Source organism: Musa acuminata, chromosome BXJ2-11 (assembly GCF_036884655.1).
Source record: "Musa acuminata AAA Group cultivar baxijiao chromosome BXJ2-11, Cavendish_Baxijiao_AAA, whole genome shotgun sequence".
Classification (NCBI taxonomy): domain Eukaryota; kingdom Viridiplantae; phylum Streptophyta; class Magnoliopsida; order Zingiberales; family Musaceae; genus Musa; species Musa acuminata.
In genome coordinates, this window is record NC_088348.1 from 26,350,071 (window position 1) to 26,372,003 (window position 21,933).

At 38.2% G+C, this 21,933-nt stretch overlaps 2 protein-coding genes and 1 long non-coding RNA gene across 5 annotated transcripts; 2 read left to right on the forward strand and 1 right to left on the reverse strand.

Annotated features, from left to right (window-relative positions):
* The first annotated feature begins 247 nt into the window (after nucleotides 1–247).
* Nucleotides 248–4,346, forward strand: LOC135626489 (uncharacterized). Its single transcript, XM_065131814.1, has 2 exons — nucleotides 248–1,447; nucleotides 4,148–4,346. Exon 1 carries the CDS (start codon nucleotides 349–351, stop codon nucleotides 1,390–1,392), a length of 1,044 nt encoding a protein of 347 aa, XP_064987886.1. The 5' UTR covers nucleotides 248–348; the 3' UTR covers nucleotides 1,393–1,447; nucleotides 4,148–4,346.
* Nucleotides 4,347–5,238: 892 nt separating this feature from the next.
* On the forward strand, nucleotides 5,239–16,517 carry LOC135626490 (T-complex protein 1 subunit alpha). The gene is made up of 17 exons (XM_065131815.1): nucleotides 5,239–5,491; nucleotides 5,579–5,643; nucleotides 7,148–7,237; nucleotides 7,322–7,408; nucleotides 7,524–7,583; nucleotides 7,732–7,782; nucleotides 7,882–7,977; nucleotides 8,691–8,756; nucleotides 9,141–9,358; nucleotides 10,700–10,796; nucleotides 11,398–11,484; nucleotides 11,762–11,896; nucleotides 12,008–12,112; nucleotides 13,837–13,965; nucleotides 14,048–14,151; nucleotides 15,984–16,074; nucleotides 16,283–16,517. Exons 1-17 carry the CDS (start codon nucleotides 5,419–5,421, stop codon nucleotides 16,367–16,369), a joined length of 1,641 nt encoding a protein of 546 aa, XP_064987887.1. The 5' UTR covers nucleotides 5,239–5,418; the 3' UTR covers nucleotides 16,370–16,517.
* A 629-nt stretch (nucleotides 16,518–17,146) lies between these two features.
* LOC135626491 (uncharacterized) lies at nucleotides 17,147–19,635 on the reverse strand. 3 transcript variants are annotated; one of them, XR_010492352.1, is made up of 2 exons: nucleotides 19,149–19,635; nucleotides 17,147–17,432 (listed from the first exon to the last, which is right to left on the reverse strand). It is a non-coding gene; the product is annotated as an uncharacterized LOC135626491 (long non-coding RNA). The 3 variants fall into 3 exon arrangements; XR_010492354.1 differs by having other exon boundaries at nucleotides 19,009–19,635; XR_010492353.1 differs by having other exon boundaries at nucleotides 18,964–19,635.
* Nucleotides 19,636–21,933: the final 2,298 nt, after the last annotated feature.

Genomic DNA, 21,933 nt, shown 5'->3' on the forward strand with positions numbered 1-21,933 from the left:
CAGTGGCATGACAATGGTTTCATTATTAAGATACTGCGTCGTTCATGAAATATGTAATGCAGATTAGTTAAATGAATATTATGAATAGCATATCATCGACGTTTATGAGATTGACGTGATCGATGGAGATGATCGTTCCGGGTATGATTGTGGGTCGCCGTGCTGAGTGCGAAACAAATTTCCATGAAGGAAGATATTTTAGGGGTAATTTTGTAACTATATATTGAGACGAGTGTACTTGCAAAGGGAGCTGTATTCCCGCTTCCCCGGGCGGTGACCGCATCACATCCTGCCTTTTTCCTCCCCTGTTCGTTCGGTAATCCTATCGAACACCTCTCCGGCGTCACGATGGTCGTCGCGCAAACCACTACGACTCCCCTCTGCGGCCGCCTTCCCTTTAGATCCCTCCATAAAGATGACTTTAATCCTAATCCCAGCTTCCTTCCCGCGCGGTCGACCCGTCCGAGCTCCCTCGCCGCCGCCGCCGCCTCCGCCTCGATCAGCACCGTTCCAGCGTCTTCTTTGCCGGTCGTGCAATCGCCGGCCCAGGCGCGGGTCGACATCCTGTCGGAGTCTCTACCCTTCATCCAGCGGTTCCGCGGCAAGACCATCGTGGTCAAGTACGGCGGCGCCGCCATGAAGTCCGCCACCCTCCAGTCGTCTGTCATCAACGACCTCGTTCTCCTCTCGTGCGTCGGCCTCCGCCCCGTCCTTGTCCATGGTGGTGGTCCGGAGATCAACTCTTGGCTCCTACGTCTCGGCCACGAGCCGCAGTTCCACAATGGGCTCCGCGTCACCGACGCCCTTACCATGGAAGTCGTTGAGATGGTCCTCGTCGGCAAGGTCAACAAGTCTCTGGTCTCTCTCATAAACAGCGCCGGCGGCACCGCCGTTGGCCTCTGCGGCAAAGACGCGCGCCTCCTCACGGCCCGCCCGACCCCTGACGCCGCTGCCCTTGGCTTTGTCGGTGAGGTTGCGCGCGTCGACCCGGGTATCCTCCGCCCCGTTCTGGCCGACGGTCACATCCCCGTCATCGCGTCCGTGGCTGCGGATGAGAATGGGCAGAGCTACAATGTGAACGCCGATACGGCTGCTGGGGAAATTGCAGCCGCAATGGGGGCTGAGAAGCTGATTTTACTGACGGATGTGGCCGGGATCTTAGAGGATCGGAATGATCCTAACAGCCTTGTGAAGGAGATTGATATCAGTGGGATAAGGAAGATGGTGATGGAGAAGAAGGTGGCCGGGGGAATGATCCCCAAGGTGAACTGCTGTGTGAGGTCGCTCGCCCAGGGGGTGCGAACTGCTAGTATAATAGATGGCCGGGTTCCACACTCTCTGCTCCTCGAGATTCTGACGGATGAGGGCGCGGGGACGATGATCACTGGGTGAGTGTGACGGTGCAAGCCATGGAAAGCTTGAGCTTGTGATAGTACTACTAGGAGAGGTACTAATTTCTACTTCTTCTTCAACTTCCTAAGATTACAATATACCATGCATCAATGCTAGAATTAGTAAGATATCAGTATACTGTGGATCGTAGTCTATGATAAATGTCATGCATGACCATGTTTCCTTTCTTACTTGTCGTCACTCTGTCTGATAAATTGAATGCAGTAGGGCAAGTTGTTTTATCAGAATTACTAAAGCTACTGAGCAACTTATTTATGGTTTATTCAGTATAATCTTTCATAATTCTTCATATTCCAATTCTTTTTGAAATATCATTGATTGCTAGTGGCATTTGATTGGAAAACCTGAGATGCCATGAGGTAGGAGTCACATACATTACTTGGTGAGAAAATATCGATTGTTTCGCACATTCCAACAGTTGCTTTCCAAGAGCAGATTGTTTTCTTTCTTGTATTGGAGAAAGGTTGTAGTGCAGCTTAACGATTAATGTTACAACTAATGGAGGATAACTGATTGCCAAGCACGATTGAATCTCTCAAAGCTAAGTTCAGCCTATATCACAACAAAAAGCAATGCCTCCAAAAGTTCACTGGTTGTAAGCTGGCTGAGGCTCTGATAAGAACAGCTGGCTTGCATGTATGTGCATGTGTAAACGGAGCTCTTCTTTGGAAACTTTCTTCCTCTCTATTAACATATTTTAGCATTTTCCTTTAAAAAAATTAAGCTTTTGCTGGGCCTGCATGACATCATTTGGGTTGAGTATACCAAGAAAATTTTCTCTCCATCACTTTAATATCCAGTACATGGTTATTTATGTCTACCTTTTGTGCAGCATTAGGATAGGGCAGAAAAAAAATGTATATATATATATATATATACTTGTGTCATCTTTTGGTCTCTCTCTCTCTCTCCCATGAAACCTAGCTATATTATGTTACAAACAAGGAGCAGGTGATTTCAAAGATAGGAATTCTATTGTGATTCTCTAATTTGAGAAAGAGAAAGACCTTCCAATAGAGAACAAGAGAGGATGAGGTAGAAAACTAACTAATATAACTATTACTATTATGAGCAAACAAAACTAATACAAGTCTTAATGATAGCACGAAGTTTTATAACTAATATCTATTTCATTTTAGGAGGTCTTGTAGGAGGAAATTTTCATTTTCGCCAAAATTCCACAAAAGAAACCTTCAGTTCAGAACTCTTCACATTATGATATCAAGACTTTTATATATGAAATCGACTCAAAACAGGAATTTTATGATTGTTTTAAAATAATAACTCCAAAAATAATGACCATAATTAGTTGGAAAATAACTAGAAATCATAAAAGGTATGTCCTAAAATGTTATCCTCTTCTATCAGTTTTAAAGGTTCCTTTTGGGTTGGATTTGCCCTGCAAAGTCAAGCTGTAATCAAACATGTTGCCTAGGATTCATAGGAGTTGCATGAACCCTGACAAGATTTAGCTCAGTAACCAAAGTGCTTTTTAGCCATAAGAGATCCAGAGAGACCTAGGGCTAATCTAGCTTGATTGAATGGGGGTTCTTCAAGGTAACAATTTGCACCTTGTGATTAGGCACATCTCCAATCATATGGTGTAAGTGTCTTCAATGTTCAATTTTCATGTTCATGGCTTGAACTGGGTTAGTTCCAAATAATGTTAGACAAGATGCTAAGTTTATCATGTGTATTGTTCAGTTCCAGACACATTAAAGTAAAACAGAACTATAAAATGCCATGATGGTGAAAGCTAGCAACATCATTGTAGAGGTAATTTTATTGTGAGCTGTCTTATGCTTCACAGATGGATAGACTTTCTGCCTTAAGCCATAGAAAAGGTTTCTTTGTAAATTCTGTGTAAGAGGATTTACTTTTCTATATGAGATATGGGAGTGTGGCTTCCCTCCAAATTCAGATTGGAAGGAGAGAGGGTGTTATAGGACGAGACTTGATGCTGCTCAATGTCGTGATAGGTGAAAAGAATCACCAATTTGAAAAGAAGAAAACAGGTAGGGTTATCCAGCATACTTCACCAATAAAGGTGAAAATAAAAATGCACCTATTGACATCCATACTAGTGGTAGCATTCTGTTTGACTACTTGTAGGACTCCTAGGGAGAAGGCTTCCCATGGCAAGTTCAGTTTTTCTTATATGCAATAAGTTTTAAACTCATTGGCACCTCAGAAAATGAGGGTTATCTTTGTTAATGATATCTTTTAAAATAGGATCTTTTAAGCCTCAAGAAGACTGAAGTATCTTAGCTTATTATATTGTATAATATTTCAATAATAGAACTTAGTCCTATTTATTTAATTTCTATTGCTATCATTGTTGGTCATGGATTGAGTTGTTTCACCAGTGCAAGCATCCTCGTTCATCCCGTAAAAGCGGCTTAATTTATAATGGCACACTCTTGGTCATTTTGCAGATTCTATATATCTCATTGATTGTGCTATCTTTTACTTTTTTGCCTATATCTAATCTGACACTTCAAATCCAACTTCCTGATGTTGTTCTTTTCTAGCACCTACTGGGTGAGTAGGCAAACGTAGATTACAAAGGTTAGTTACTAAGAATAGATAGACTTCATTGATTTGTTCTTGATCCACATAAGAATTTGTTTTTCCATGTCATATGGTGCATTTGATTCTAACATGATCTCATGTGCTCTCTCTCTCTCTCTCTCTCTCTCTCTAAGTCTTTTGTTCTACATGTTGAAACATTTAGGTGGCTTTCTTTGGTGGTCTCTTCCATTCGAGAAGTTCAGTTGTACCAGTTGGAATCTAATGTATACGACATGGGTAAAAACTCGGAAAAGCTTGATTTTTTTCCGTCTGTTCTTGTGCCATGTTGGTCTTTCATCTGTATGATGCTAATAACATGGAAATGGGCAGGAAAGGCCAAATGAACTTCTCCCATGCTTAAATTGCCTTGTTGGTTTATGATTAGGATTAAATTTTAGATGATGATTGATCATATAATTGCGTGGTTACAAACATAATCGAAATTTTTATCAGGATGATTATCCAAAGTTGAACAGATCTTCATTATTCTTCTTTTTGAATTGGACTTGAAGATAGACCGAGGTGTATCCGCATTCCACAGCCTTTAAAATCTCAAACCAGTAGAAAAAAAATGACAATAAATGGGATAACCATGAATTTTACATCTCAAAACTTAATTGACTTAGAAGGAACTAATTAATCATCTAAGTTAAATAAAATCGAGTAAATTATAGTTTAATTAAACTTAATCGAGGTCAAGTTGAGCATAACTACTAGGATTAAAAAACCTCCTATCGATTGCTTATAAATCTACTTCAATTAATCATTTAATTATCACCCTGAGTTACCCTTGTTATTCAATTCATTTTTGTACCTATGACATGGTAATATTGGGTCTCATGAAAATAAGATAGAACATTTTTTTTTCTTTTGTAAGTAATTAATTATATGTCTTATAAAAATATCATATATTATTATATTAATAATAAAAATTATAATTATAATATACATATATTCTTACATAAAGTTGAATAGTATTTATTATTATTGTTGTCAGTTGTATGATGCCATCATATGTCTATATATTATTTCTAGTATGGCTATATAAATATATATATATATATATATATATATATATATATATATATATATATATCACATGATAATGAAATAACATAAAGGAAAATTAGATATATCAAAGACTAATTAATTCCCACATATTGAAGACTCGTAACGGACCGTTTCATTTCTATATCGGTCAGTGTTAGAAACGGAGGTTCGTAACGGGCCGTTTTCTTAGTGGCAAGAGGCGGAGTCGAACCCTAGGATTTAAGGAACGATATAGCCCACACTGCGTGAGCGCAAGGGAGCTGCTGCCCACGGAACTCTCCGGAATCGCGCGGTTCCCCGCCTCTCGGTAACTCTCTGCTTGGCCCCAGATCTAGGGTTTCCACCGCCTTCTCCTCCTCCCTCCGCTCCTTCCCGAGGTCGGCAATGGCGATCGTCGCTCAGACGCCCGACATCTTAGGAGAACGCCAATCCGGCCAAGACGTCCGCACCCAGAATGGTTCGACCCTTCTCCCTCTAGGTCCACCAAACGTGTCTGTTTTTTTTTCCGCCCATCCCATCATTTTTTGTGTGTTGTTGTGGGCAGTGGTAGCGTGCCAAGCGGTTGCTAATATCGTGAAATCGTCGCTCGGACCGGTTGGTCTCGATAAGGTAAATACGTTCTTGGATCTCACATTTATTGAACATTGTTTAACACAAATTAACAAAGAATTAGTGGCCACTGAGTACGCCATTTTCTTAATAGACCTTTAGGTTCGTAGCGACAATTTTTTGTAATAACGATGAACACAAATTTGGCTTCCTTTGTTGTCCAAGTTTCAAATTAGTTCAGTAGTTACATGGTGCAGATTGATTGTATTAGGTATCACTTACACCTGCACAAGCACTCAGATGGTTGATTGCGTTTAGTAAGCTGTACTAGGTTTTCTTCAGCCGTATCCTTGATTATTGCGTTCCTTTTTGTTTCTTTTCTTCTCCCAGTTAAATTGTTTAGGTTAGGTGCCAAATGCACAGGCGCTGAACCTGAGAACAGAAGAAACTTGAAGATGTCTTTTCATTTTGGGATGTATTCACTGTCTGTTTTTAAGCTTATGATAAGCAAATGACAAAATAACTTAAATCTTTTTTATTCTTTGGGGATGAAAAGAAGAACATTAAGGGCATTGCAATAGAAATATTGGCAGAGATTTTATGAAATGTGAGGTATGATGTATTTTATCACTTGAGAACAAACATTTTTTTTCAAGTCATCATAAAGTTTGATGGTTTTCCTTTACATTAAATGGTTAGGAATGCCAAAAAGCTAAATATTCCAACCATCTTGCTGGATAAATCTTGTGTTTGCTTTAGTTATACATATCCAACATTATTATTGTGGGTGAAATGCAAAGAGGTGTATCCTACTTGGATTCCTCATTGAAAAAAATATATTGGGTTGATTTGTGATGTAAACTCATTGTCTAAGGTCATGTGTAGTAAACAGCTTTAGTATTATGCCAAGGTCATGTGTAGGCTACAATGTTTGTGACAGAACCATTCTTGTGCAGCTAAATTTCAATAAAAGCAAGCACTGATGAGGTTTCTACTCTGGAACCAGAGTGATTAAAATTTGAGCTATCAAAACAGTCTCTTCTCTAACGGGGGAAAGGCTGCTTTTATTGGCCGCCCTTCCAAATTCTGTATTGGTAGGAGTCTCGTGCACTGAGCTGACATTTCTAAGTTTCAGTAAAAGCAGGTAATGAATTTCGAGAGAGATACTCGAGGAACCAAACAAGTGGAAGTGATGAGGGTTTGGAGTAGGATTTTGTAAATCTCAGTTGTCTTGTTGTGCCACCATGCTCCTGTTTTATGTTCATTTCTGTTTGCTGCTGAGTTTGCCTATTATTTTTTTGCATTATTAAACAATGCATGTCCAGTGCATGTACCTGATAAGTTTAATTGCGGTATGTTTGTGTTTATGGACTGCACTCATGAATTTCCTGATTAGGTGTTTCAGTAGTGGAAAATGAGTTCTGATGAGGAGCACTGTAACTAGATACACTTCTTGCTTAGTTTATTGAATGCTTGTTATCTGGTACATTATGCATTTTGGCACTGTCTGCTTTTTTAGTGGTTTATTTAGGCTTAAAAGTTAATTTGAATTGTGAACTACTAGATGCTGGTTGATGACATTGGTGATGTCACAATTACTAATGATGGCGCAACAATACTAAAGATGTTAGAAGTTGAGCATCCAGCTGCCAAGGTAGATTACCTGGACTGGTGTTTTCTACAATTTTGGTCTTGCTGATTTACATTTCTGTGATTACTTATTATTTGATGATTCTAGGTTCTTGTTGAACTTGCTGAACTTCAAGATCGAGAAGTTGGAGATGGGACCACATCAGTGGTTATCCTGGCTGCCGAGTTACTTAAGGTGACATGTAAACTGTGGTTGTCATTAAGTTCATCATGCCTTTATATTTCCTGTTATGACAAATAATTGAGGCTGGATCCATCTGTTAATAATTTATTATATCTCTTTTCTGCAGAGAGCAAATGATCTTGTGAGAAACAAGATTCACCCAACATCTATAATTAGTGGCTACAGGGTACTTTGAATAACTAAAATTTCCAACTTTTCTAGTCTTGCTTTCCTGTTGTTATGTGCTAATATATTAGAGTAAATTTAGCAATAACATCAATTCAAGTTCTAGTTCCTGTTTCCAATAACTGAAAATTTTCTCAATTTGCTGACAGCTTGCAATGAGGGAAGCTTGCAAATATGTTGAGGAAAAACTTGCTGTAAAAGTATGTGCTTCTTTAATCCATTAATACTACCAATTACTTGATCGTTCCAGTTGTTATGTTGCTTCACCCGCTCAATAAAGATGTTATTTGAAACTTCAGGTCGAAAAGCTTGGGAAAGATTCCCTTGTAAACTGTGCGAAGACAAGCATGTCATCAAAATTAATTGCGATCGATAGTGATTTCTTCGCTAATTTAGTAAGCTCAACATAATTGTCTCTCCCTTTCTGATTGAACTTGCTTTTCATTTCTGTTTCTTTTCTTCTTAGTATAAATTATTTACTAAATCCTTGTCCTGGAAGATGCTTATGCCATTCCTATGTTTTCCTGCATACTGAAGTCCAATATCACCATTTTGCAGTCTGTTTATAATATTTGGATACATATTTAGATCACCAAAATCCAACATTGATTACTCATGGATCCCCCTTAAACCCCTATTATGGACCGTTAAAAAAATCAAAAAATAATGTTTTGTGCTTGTATGATGATTTGCAGATAAATTTAGAGCTCTAGAAACCACAAAGATTACAAATTAAAGCTGAACTGAAATTCAATAAATCACACACATGATTGTTGACCGAGTATTGGCAGTGGTAGATGATTTATTGATTTAAAAGAGATTCTTTCCCCAATGATAATAAAATTGATAAAAATTCAAGTTCTGTACTAAAGGTTATTGGTTTTGGAAGGTTGTTGGTTAGTGTTAACTGCAAATTTCATTCATTTGATCTGTGATACTCATATTAATCCTCCATCAGCCATTTGTACCTGGTGACTTGTAAATGGTAGTAAAGGCTCAGCAATATCCCTTTAAAATTTGTACATGGGTGATGGGCCTCAGTTTGACTTTTTTGTTTCTTATTTATTAGAATGTTCTGATATATCTGTTTGACTCCTTTGTTGTTTAGGTTGTGGATGCAGTTCAGGGAGTGAAGACTACAAATGCAAGAGGAGAAGTTAAATATCCAATAAAGGTCAGCAATTGTTTAAGCCTCACGTTTATTTGTTGTACAATATGACTTTTGAAGTCCATTGTGAATTTTCATTTGGAATATGACAATATAATGAGTCCTGTAGTACATCGTTGAACCTATCTCATTCAGTTACATGTCTGTGCTAAATTGTTAATTGTCACCTTTTCTTCTTGGATCAACTTGAAGGATATTTGAAGTTTTAGAAACTCGAGTTGCTTTATGATTATCCTGAACTATTTTCTTTGGAAAATGGAGTTGCATGTTAACAAGAACCTGGACTTGCAAAATTTGTCTATCTATATGTTGGCTAATTTTCTTCAATTTTACATTACTCTGTTTTAATACTTGTAATTAAATTATTTATTTTTATCTGTTTCTTTCTAGAGTATAAACATATTGAAAGCTCATGGAAAAAGTGCCAAAGATAGCTACTTGCTGAATGGATATGCTTTAAATACTGGCCGTGCGGCTCAAGGAATGCCTACTAAGGTTGCTCCTGCAAGAATTGCTTGTCTTGACTTTAATCTTCAAAAGACAAAAATGCAGATGGGTGTTCAGGTCCTGGTCACTGATCCAAGAGAACTTGAAAAAATTCGTGAAAGGTAATTATGTTGTGGATCTTAATTTTGTCCATGTGACTTGCATTAAATAAGTTTAATTGAATTTTTTTCATGTTAAAGAGATCATAAATAAATTTGTGCAATTTTTGAATTTCTACACAATTTTAAATTTTAGTTTATTTATGCTTAATTTGCCCAAGTATTGTGGCATGCTTTTCTTCCAAGTTGGTTTTGAAGAACTTTTTTTTTTGGCACTGGAAATGTGAATCCTGCTGTGTTGTATGATTATTTCTCTTCTCTAACAATTAAGCTATTAGTTGTATCTTTCTTTCATAGCCAAGATATGTTCCTTTTTTACTATGGATATGATGATTATACAATTTGGTCAGGCCATGTTGAGATGTTGAGAAATCTTTCCAATATAAAGTAATCCACATAAGCAAATGACCAAGTGGTTCATGACAGGACCACTATAGCCAGAGTTTTCATTGTGTCAGGTATGAGCAAATGGGTTTTAGAATCTTTGCTACTATTAAATGCTCTTTTGAACCCCAAATTAAGGGTAGCATGCACTGAAGGTATCAGACTTTCAGATTTATCTTAATGCAGTCTGTTCAGGAACTACATCCTTATCGGATGTAGTTTGTCACTTTTATTTTTCTGACTTAATTAACTTAGCACTTCAATTAAAACATCTGAAGTGCATTGACGAGTAGAATATATTACTGCAATAGAAGTTTTGTTTTTTGTGTCAGAAAAGCCATGCTTATTTCTGCTGCATGAACAATTTCGTTAATTCTTTTGTTCTGTATTTTCTCTGCACTTATCATTGGTTGAATTTCCAGTCCATTTTGTTTGTTTTGTGGTATTGCATTCATTTGCAGCTTGAAATCCATCCTTGCAAGATAACTCTGCAAAAAGAAAAGAAAATCCCAATATTTTGTTGGATTTTCAGTCTTTTTTGCTCTGCTGAAAACATTCCAGTTTATTTCTGATTTGTCTTGCTAAGTATATCCAAGTTGCACATTACAAGACTAGATAATAAAGGAAACATATTGATAGAGAAAAGAGTTCTTCCAAATTGGAAGAACCATGCTATCTGGACCAACTAGATTTTTTGTTCCCACTTTCTGGCAGTTCAAGTCTCTCTGTTCACAGTACTATTTTTTATGCTTATGTTTTCTGCTGACTTTTTTTTCTCCAAATAATTGTATCCTTGAAAATACCAGTATTGCACTGTATTCTTGGCTTTTAGATATCCATTAAGCACCACTTATATGTTATCTGGCTGGAATAATAGAAACCTTCAATGCATACTGATTTGCTCATTTGTTTATCTCATCATGAGTTTATTTGGGTTTAATGCCATCTCAAACCTGCCAGGGAAGCTGATATCACGAAAGAGCGTATCCAGAAGCTTCTGAAAGCTGGTGCTAATGTTGTACTAACAACCAAGGGAATTGATGATATGTCTCTAAAGGCATGTATTTCTCAACTTGTGGTTATCATGTTGACTTTTTCTTCAGAAGTAGCCAAGTTCCTTTTTTTAACTGAGGTATAAGGTTGTGAGCTGTATATTTAATTGGTTTTTTGGTTTTTTGTTTCAGTAATTTCCAATGCATATGTGACTGTATTGTTGTAATACACCCCAATGATGGCATGCTGGACTATTAACTGGAAATTGACTCAGTACTGCTTATGTTGTTAAATCCATCCTAGCAGTAAATAGAGGTAGTTTTTTCTTGATGTGGACATACTATGCACTAGCCTATTTGAGTTATCATGAAAAATTCGGAATTTCTTATTGTCAATTATTTATCCATGATGATAGACAATCTCTCAATTACCTTCTCGAGGAGAGCTGCTTCCGGTTGATCCATTTAATTATTGTTGATAATTTTTCACTTAAAATCTTATCATTCTTCTATCCAGTTTCATGTTGCCATCAGTATCCACATATCTGCTTAAATTTGTTAGTGATGCCGGTCTGGATTCTGATGTTTGTAACTTTGATTTGTCATTCCCCTTTCATATGTTTGATGTTGTGGTATAAAGGTTTTTTTGCATTGATGCCCTTTCAGTACTTTGTCGAGGCTGGGGCTATTGCTGTGAGACGTGTTCGCAAAGAGGATTTACGTCATGTTGCAAAAGCAACTGGGGCGACTGTGGTAAGACCTCAATTGTCATAACTGCAATCTTCTTGGATCTTTTTGGTTTTTACTTGATCTGCTTGAGGTTCATCACACCCACATATACACCTTACTCAAGCTTAAGTTAATCAAAATTTTGGTATATTCCTTACTAGACTACCCACATATACAGCTCACTTAGGCTTGTGCACACCTCTGCCTGCTTTACATATTTATTTGTTTCTTTTCCTACGTGATCAACAAGTTTTGACAATCTGCCATGGTGTTGATTAATATTTATTTTGGTCCCTTGCAGGTCACCACATTTGCTGACATGGAAGGAGAAGAAACTTTTGATTCGTCTTTTCTTGGACATGCAGATGAAGTCATTGAGGAGCGTATCGCTGATGATGATGTAATTTTGATTAAGGGCACAAAGAACACTAGTGCGGTCTGTGGTTTCTTCTTGCCAATGTTGTTTAAGACTTCGAGTTTGCTTCCTGGAATTTTTTTATCGACCAGTCGTTTGTGTGCATTAACAACTTCCTGTTTTCTTCATTAGGTCTCATTGATTCTTAGAGGTGCTAACGACTATATGCTTGATGAGATGGATCGGGCCTTACATGATGCGTTGTGCATTGTTAAGAGGACCCTGGAGTCGAATACGGTAAATCCTGACAACTGAATCTTGGGGATAACATTTTGTGTTGGTGGCTATTTAAGTGCCCAAAACTGTAGAGCCTTTTTCTTGTCGAGTAGCCCCCATAAAAGAACGTTTCTCCAAGTTATTTGCAGAACATTTGGCCTTTGGCCTTTGTTGTGATTTTACTTTTCTTTTCTTTTCATTTTAGTTGCTTTTGTATCTTGGTATTCTTTTTTGAAGCTACAGCAATTTTGACACTTTGTTTGGTTCCAGCTTGGCTTGGGCCCATACTGACATGTCTGAGGCCCGACCTTGCTTACCATAAAGTGGTCAACAATAGACCTGGCAGAGCGCTTCTGAGCCCATACTAGTACTAATATGGCTTTCTTGACAATATTTATACTTTATAGTCTGAGGAGTGAGAAACATGAAAGAAGGAACCCAAATCTCCTAATCCATCCATCTGCTGCCACCAAGCAATACTGTTGCTACTACAGGTCACAGTGGGTCTCAGAACTCAGAAGAACTACACAATGTTGCTGACATTGGTTGGTGTTTGTGGTGGCTAGAGGGGAACTGTGGATAAAACGGAAGGGATGGAGGGAGAGGAGGAGAGAAGGGAGGTGGTAAAGGGGAAGTCAGTCTTGCCTTTCGGGGCTGTAGAGGTTAAAAGCAGCACACTTGGCAGAGTTGAAGGTGCCTTCTTCCTTAGGTTACAGATGTTGGCCACTGAAGGACTCATCAGCAAGTGAAGGGCGTGCCAGATGGCAGGTAGCAATTCAACATGAACTGGAAACAGCAAAGCATCAAGGAGAGGGTGTTCTATTGTATCTTTATCTTAATATGAAATGGGCTTGTTTGACCATTGAATTGTTCCAAGCAAAACAGAGTTGAGTTTAAGCAGCTTGTTTGAGAAACATTTGATCTTGGTTAAGTTCCTGCAGCCTATATAACTTGGCCCTGATTCAACTTAAGTAAGGTTCCACTCAACAGGCCCTAGCTAGGTTGAGCCCATTGCTAGCCTTATGCATAAGGCTCTGCACTTACAATATGCAGTATAATCTTAGATGTGAAGCATGCCCATTAATAATTTGCAAAAGCACAGAAAAGTGATAAAATATACAGTTTATATTTTCTCTTTCTTATAATTGTCTCAACTGTTACTATTTTTTTGGTGCTATTAAAAATATAGTACATAACAATATGATCATCACTTGAAATTTTTACTGGATTGCTATAACTTGCAAGTTTTTAAACGAGTATAGATGCAATGATGCATCCCTTTTTTTTTTGGATTCCACTACTTTTGTCAATTAGATCATATTCATTAGTTTTGCACTTTTTAAGTGGCAAAAGTGGAAGGTCTATGGCATATTGTAGGAATGTGTATGAAAAAAGTAGTGATGTTAATGTATGTTTCCTGCTATATCAGTTCAATCCAGTACATTTTTTGGTGTTTCTAACATGTATATGTTAAGTCAGATGGAAAAGAAATGGTTTTCTTATCTTAACTGCCTCTCAAATGAAGACACAAGAAACTGACAATATCACTACTTTCTCAAAGGCCTGTTCAGTGATTTGATTAATAAAAGTTATAGAGAGAGAAAATAGAACCTTCTAGTTTATCAAGATTTATTTCATGAACTTCAGTTCAAATAACAGTTTAAAAGACCTTTCCTTTTTTTCCATTTCAAAAACTTAAACTATTTGAATCTTATAATTAATCCTTGCATAAGTTGGTGATATAGGTTGTTGCTGGTGGTGGTGCTGTGGAGGCTGCACTGTCTGTGTACTTGGAGTATCTGGCTACGACATTGGGATCTAGAGAACAGTTGGCAATTGCAGAGTTTGCTGAATCTCTTCTGGTTATACCTAAGGTTGCTAGTAGTTATGTCTTAATCTTTGGTGTTTGTTTGAGATAATATTACATGTATGACAAAGCTTGAAATTGTGCAATAGGTACTTGCTGTCAATGCTGCTAAAGATGCCACTGAGTTGGTTGCAAAACTCCGGGCTTATCATCACACTGCCCAAACAAAGGCAGATAAGCAGCACCTTTCGAGGTATCAGGGGAAGTCATAATTTAATCATTTATGAAACATTTGTTTCCTCTTTGTTGCCTCTTTTCTAGAACTTGTTAATTAGTTTATTTTACACCTGATGCCTTTAGTTAATCTGGTTTGTCTGCTTTCAAATTCTTTTCTTGATCTCATGGTGAGAATTTGGCAAGTTCATCCCTTTGTAATATAATGTTATTTCCATCATAATAATTGAAGCAGTGGTTGTTACGGACACTAGTAACCACTCGATCCCATGTTATTATTATGTTCAAGTACATTGACCCAGAACTTCTCTGCCCATAACAAGAACTTGAGCAGTAATTTAAAAAGCGCTAGGCGCCAAAAGGCGCCAAGGTCGAAAAACGCCCGAGGCGCTAGGCGCTCGCCCAGGCGCTCGCCCGAGCGAAGCGAGACGCTAAAATATAAAAATATAAAATATAATTAATAAATATAATTATTTAAAATTTTAAATAAAAATATAAAAATATATAATATAATTAATAAATATAATCATATTAAGAATATAAACCTGCTGACGGAGAAACGAGGAAGCAGCGACGAGTGGTGGCGGCAGCAGCGGCGGGGGAGCGGCGGCAACAACGGCGGCAAGCGGCGACAGCGACAGCAGCAGCAGCAGCGACGAGCGGCGGCAGCGACAGCAGCAGCGACAGCGGGAAAGGGAAAGGGAGAGGAAGGCGCGAGCAGCGGGAGGCCTCGAGGGAGGCGCGAGCAGCGGGAAGGCTCGCGAGAGGGCTCGCAGGAGGCAAGAGGGCTCGAGGGAGGCGCGAGCAGCGGGAAGGCTCGCGGGAGGGCTCGCAGGAGACGCGAGCAGCAAGAGGGCTCGCGGGAGGCGCGAGCAGCGGGAGGGCTCGCGGGAGGCGCGAGCGGCGGGAGGGCTCGCAGGAGGCGCGAGCAGCGAGAGGGCTCGCGAGCAGCGGGAAGGCTCGCGGGAGGCGCGAGGCGCGAGCAGCGACAGCGGCAGCGGGAGCAGCGGCAGCGAGCGACGAGATCGCGATCGGGATCGAGAGCGGCAGCGGTAGCAGGTTAGTGTTGGGTTAGGGTTGGGGTTATATCGGTTTAGTTGGTTCGATTGAACCAACTAACAACCGAACCAGCCTTGGTTTACCCAGGTGCTCGCCCGAAGCGCCCAGCGCCTGGGCTCGGGCGAGCGCCCAGGCGGCGCCTGTTTGAAGCGCGCCGCCTGGGACATTAGCGAGGCGCTCGGGCCTCGCCTCGCCTCGCCCGAGCGCCTAGGCGAGCGCCCGAGCGCCTTTTGCAATCACTGAACTTGAGTGATGTTGCTATTGGAAAATTGAAGCCTATACTGCCTACTTGTCCTCATGAGTACCTATAGTTTCCTTTCTATGAACATTTGAATTCCATTAGCATCCTGAATGATACATGAGTCTCCTTGGTCATCAATCATGACTTTTTCAATGATCTGTGGGCATAAGATGTGCATTCTGCAGTTAGAACCGCTTAGACATACTCGAAAATATGTTACGGATTTATTTGTATCCATACAATAATTCTTTGTGGATGTTAAGATGCTTGAATAAAATGAATGGTTGGCACAATATTCTTTCCTTTCTATGAACATTCGAATGCCATTAGCATCCTGAATGATACATGAGTCTCCTTGATCATCAATCATGACTTTTTCAATGATCTGTGGGCATAAGATGTGCATTCTGCAGTCAGAACCGCTTAGACATACTCGAAAAGATGTCACGGATTTATTTGTATCCATACAATAATTCTTTGTGGATGTTAAGAAGCTTGAATAAAGTGAATGGTTGTCACAATATTCTTATATCGACTTTGTTATAATGCAGCATGGGTTTGGACCTTTCGAAAGGTACAACTCGGAACAATCTTGAAGCTGGAGTTATCGAGCCTGCAATGAGCAAAGTGAAGATCATACAGGTAAAAAGTGTTTCTGACTTGACCGTGCTGCTGTAATTGCTTGGATTATTATGGTTATCATCAAATCCGTACTTTTGATTTGTGCCTCTCTTTATAGCAGCACAATAACTAACATGTGGGCAGCAAATTTTGTTTATTATATTACATCTGCAAGAAAATGACTTTGAATATCACCAAATTTTGATGTGCTGTTTATTTGTGACCACAGTTTGCGACTGAGGCAGCTATAACAATTCTTCGGATCGATGATATGATTAGGCTCATCAAAGATGAAAGGGAGAACGAAGAGGATTAGATAACTGGCATGGTGTTCAAACACAAGTGATTCGCTGGATTTTCTTCTCTTATAGGTTGCCATTTGTGTTTCTATTCTCCTACGAACAGGAATTTGTAAACCGTGTGAGACATTTAAATCTGATTACCACATATTGCTTGACCTTTCATTAGATTCCGTAGTTAGGGTTTTTTATTCTCCCAAGTTTTTAAAGATGTTTGGGTTACCAAGAAAGGCTAACGAGAAAATAGTGCTGAATCTATGCATTTGCATTGTAGGTTGTCGAGCTGGCAGAAACATCGATTTAGAGACCCACGTAATGTGCAGATATCTAAGATTGTGTTGAGCCATCTCAAAATCATCATAAAGCATGCCGTCTTGTGGGTAAAATACCCATCAAAGAACTATATGGTCTTACGGTGACTGAATGGTACGTAAAATTCGTGCAATAGTCTCAGAAGACTTCATTTCGAAAAGAGATATATTAGCATCTTAACCTCGTCCATGGTTCTGATGAGCAATGTCGACACATTTATTTAATCCAGTCTCATCCCTTAATTTAGCATATTTCATTAAGCTATTCATACCTTTGCAGTTGATCATTTAATTACTTGGGTCCATTTTTTATACCGAAGATTCAAAGTGCATAACCATTAGAGTACTTACAATATTATTAGTCACATCATACTTATCCAAACTGTTACATTCTTTGTTCCATCAGAAATTCTCATTCTTGAGTTGTATGACTAACATTCTCTATATAAGCAAAAAATGAACTGAAGAACAATAATAACAACATCAACAATAATAATGATTTCTAAGGTACACTAATAATAATGTTCTGCTGTACAGTGATAAGGTTACAAATATGAAAGAATTTTTTGTGTGATACAACTAAAATACATAATTGTTTACAACAGTATAGATGTTATATTACTGACAATGTATCTCCAAGGCTGATAGCAGGTGGAGGACACTACCTCAATTCACCACCAAGAAAAGCATTGCCAACTGGTGTACTTTAAATACCGCTCTCCTGCCCGCATTAGAGTTCTCTTTTGAGACTTCATAAGCCTCTGATGCCCTACAGAATGATGATCAAGTTGCTTTTCAGTGGATAATAAGGTATCATTAAGGAGTTCGTTAAAAGATACACAACTGCATTACACATTGGTAGATAATACCATTTCAATTCTGTAATTTAATACTAAATTTTAAGGTTTTTAAGTATTGAGTTTGTCAGCATATTAAAACAACAATGGTCAAATAATCCGTCGATGCATATTGAATTTGGACACAACCACCATTTGTGTCATCAAAGTGAGAAAGCAGTGGGTAGTGGATAGGTTCTTGACAGAAAAATTACAACCATTGCTTTATCTACCCTCCATCCATCAGAAAAGGGGGGGAAAAAATGAAATCTAAAGAACTTCGGATGAATCAAGATAAGGGAAATGATAAGACAGGAGTTCAGCAGCAAGAAAAACAAAAGAGAAAATTAGGATGAAGCAACAAACGCAAAACAGAAATAGGAAAAGCAAGAAAGTAATCTGAAGTAATGGTGATCAGTTCATAAGGTAATACATGAAAGACAGTACTGAAATCATAACTTCAGCTAACATGAGGTCCAATAAATTAAAGTCATGGTTTGGGAGCCCACTGTCGCTTATAAGGTACCAAGGCTTCTTCACAACAGATACTTGACATGGATCCTCAATTGATGAAGAAGCATGAGCATGGCAATCCTCCTCTAGTAATATAATCGGTTAGTAAATAAGAAATAATATTAAACTGAATTCCAGATAACAGTGTCCAAAGAAAGAACCTTCTAACGAAAACTCTCATAGTTTCTTTAAAAGCCCTTCTAAATTAAAGAAAAAGCTCTCATATTTTCTTCCTTCGACAACCATGTCTTCTATTCTTTTACCTTATCATTTACCTTATCCTTCGACAACCGAGCTGCAAAACGACAGGCATCGCCAGCAGCAGATCAACGATCCACAAGTTTTAGCTATCAAAATATCCAAAATAACTTACTTTAGAATGTCTGTGAACGCACCATAAGAAAACCATAACTCAGTTTCCAGGATCGGTTGTGAACACCGATGTACTGTAGGTGAGCCTACTACCTTTCACACAAGGACAGCCATTACCGCCGAAATGTGTGAATGGCTAACAAATCACCAGCTTACTTTCCTTTAGCTGCCAATGTGATGTGCCCTTAGAACAACCTCTCCCAATCCAAATACATAAACATCTTTAAGCCCCATACTCTTTTCCTCAGCCAACTATAATAACTAAAGCCATCCTAAAGTCGTACAGAAACTAACTAGGCATCAGATTAAACATAGAATGTCACCCTTGGCTAATTGACTATCATATGTTCCAGGGTAGAAAAGGAGCTAAGCAAATGCAAACATCAAAGTAGAGTAGCTAAAATGATATCATTCATTGAAGAAGAACAACAGCCACTATAAAAGAATTTACCGTTCCCATTGTATAATTACCGGAGACATCAAACTTCAAATTTGTTTCCATTTTTTTCATAGGGAACTGTTCTTCAATTTTCCAATGTTAGTGAATGCGTCTAAAAAGAAACCGCAATCAAAAGTTACCTCAAAGGACGCAAACACACAGTTACTATCGGTGTGCTTACTGACCATTCACACAAAGATTACAGCCATTACAGCTGCGAGGGTGTGACTGGCTAATTGGCCACCGGCATAAACTCTCTCATAGCTCCGATTTCAGAAGAGACCTTTATCGAAATAGCAATGAAGTGATAGCATGAAGCTAATACCTCGCTCCTCCCACTGGAAACCACCTTATCCAAACGCTGTCGCAAAGCCCAAGTCTTCAGCCGCACTGCATAACAACAGAGAAGGAAAGAAGTCAAGCATTTCGCCTACCTCGTCTTGCTCAAGGTTCGCAGATCCAGTTTCGCCATCTCGGAACCCTAAGTGGCGAAAGACCATGATGACGGGGATTGATCGCCTGAAGGAACTCCTCGACCGTGGTGGCGGCGAGGAAGATCGAAGGCCTCGTCTCCATGTCGAAGGGAAATTGGCCGGCGAAGGTCGAGAAGAGAGATGGGTTTCAAGCATTCATCGAGAGATTCGAACCGTTGGATGCTTCAGTCAGTAGACGTGTCGTCCATCGGACGGGTGCTTATGCGACGGATAGAGGTCCGCATACAACCGTTGTGCGGTCCCATTCCCCCAAATGGTCGACGGATAAACCCTACTACGCCAGATTAAAATCAGATGTGGTAGTCGATAGAGGTCCGCTCTCTCCGCCGCCCGTGACGCATAAGTCGAATCATCCGGTAGTATGCGCTCGTTAATATATCTTTAATAATTCGATATTTACATAAATTATATTGATATTCTTATATCTAAGTTTATTTACCTTAACAATATTAATTTTATTAATAAAAATAAAATAAAAAAAAATATATTTTTAATATTCTAACTTATAATTATGGATGGTGTTGGTGGCGATGGACGATGGTATTGCTAGGAGCTACAAATAACTGTTGTGAATAATGAGAACGACGATGAGAGATGAGGGTCGCTCTATATTTGTGTCGACATTGACATAGTCATCGAGAATTGAAAAGATAATTGTATTGACGTTGACACAAATATAGAGTAACCTTTACCTCTTGTTATCACTCTCCTCATCCATAATAGTCACTTACAGGACCCAGCAGTACCATCGTCCATCACCATTAATTAGAACGTTAAAATTATCTTTTTATTTTTTTTATTTTTATAATTTTTATTAGAAAAACTAATAATATTAATGTAAATGAACCTAGATATTTTATTTTTGTAATTATAAGGGTATCAATATAATTTTAAAAAAATATAAACATTGAGATACTAAAAGTCATTTATAAAGGATAATTTATAATTAATCCTAATAATATACATATCATATCCTATAAAGATTTAATATCCTCTACAAGTAACATAATAATGTATATAAGGCTTAGCCATCATTATGATATGTCCTTTAGTTTTGTCTAGGGATAATCATTTCATACTAAGTCTTTAATCATGCTCAAAGGTATATATATATATATATATATATATATATATATATATTGTGCAAGTTCTATATAGATAGAATTGATTTAATTTGTTTGGTACTTCCATCCTTTAAGCCATGACATACTTGTTCTAATGCTCACATGAAAAATCCAATAAGATTGAGCTTCTATGGAAAAATCGTTCTTTCCCCTCTTCTCGTAATTTGATTTTTAAGTTTAATTAAAAAAATCATCTAAAATATTTATATACTGTTATTACAAAAATATTATATTTTTAAAATACTAATATCGTTTGGAGTTTAAGTAATAATAACATGAAAGCTAATTAACCATAATAATATATATTTATTTATTTATTTATATATATATATATATTTATTTATTTATTTTACAAGGGTATAAATGATAAACTAAAATTTTAGAGAGAGATATATAATAAAAATTAAGAAATATATATTTTTTTCTCAATAAGGGTAAATTTAAAAAAAAAAATATTGAGTTTTTTTTTCTCGGGCAACACCCATTTTTATTTTACTCTCGTAGAACATCCTTATTTTCCAAAAGATTAAAAATATCTTTTACTCTATCGTGATAGGCTTCGTCCTGTTGCTTATTGTTTACGGTCAATGCCTTTGCCCCGTTGTGACTACATCTACCTCTTATAAACAATCCTTCCACCATGCTCTTGCAAAGGCTACTAAGACCCTCGAGCGTACCTTTATTTCTTATTGTTGCCATGTCAGCCTCTTTCATTGCATTGTTACTTCTCCATCGACCTCCTTCTCGGTGCTAACACCGATCCCATTTTAATTATTTAAAATGTAGCCTCATCGAAGAGAGTGTTTACATGTAACGTGAACATGCATGAACCCATCCATGGAGGTACTCCTGCAACAAGTGGCGACCATTTTTGGATAGCACTCGAGCGTCGAGTAATGGTAAGTGGTATTGATATCTTAGTCATTAATGCTAGGGAAGATAATTGAGGGTATTATAAAGAGAGAGAAAATATGAGGGGGAAGTGGCATGTGAGCATTGGTGAACTGGGATGGGATGATGTTAGTGATGGGAGAGGCTATTGACGAAGCAGTAATGGACAAGGGCGAGGGCATGCTCGAGAACCTTAGTGGATGCAGTAGAGGCAATGGAGCCTCGCAACAGGTAACAAGGCAGAAGAAGTCAACACGATAGAGTGGGAGCGATCATGATGAGGGAAAAATCAATGGTACAATGATAAATAAGACTAATTACCCATTAGCCCTTATACTTAGACCTTTTTGACACCTTGGTTTATAGGCTTTAAAAGATTATATTGAAATCCATATAGTTATGAAAATAAAGCATTTAATCTTATTTATCCTAATGTTATTGTCTTTACCGATAGAAGATACAACACATGACAGTACATACATAATAGTATAAAAATAATAAGCAAACAAATAATTTCAATGGTGGTGACGGATGATGCTATTATGGGTGACTGTTGTGGTAGTGGATGACGAGAACGATACGATAGTCGGCTTTATTGATG

Bases quoted from the DNA above. Each gene is read 5' to 3' on its own strand.
- LOC135626490 (XM_065131815.1), top strand. From the start codon at position 5,419: ATGGCGATCGTCGCTCAGACGCCCGACATCTTAGGAGAACGCCAATCC. The intron at 7,238-7,321 runs GTAGATTACCTG...TGATGATTCTAG, and splicing joins TTGAGCATCCAGCTGCCAAG to GTTCTTGTTGAACTTGCTGA. The intron at 7,409-7,523 runs GTGACATGTAAA...TCTTTTCTGCAG, and splicing joins TGGCTGCCGAGTTACTTAAG to AGAGCAAATGATCTTGTGAG.
- LOC135626489 (XM_065131814.1), top strand. From the start codon at position 349: ATGGTCGTCGCGCAAACCACTACGACTCCCCTCTGCGGCCGCCTTCCC.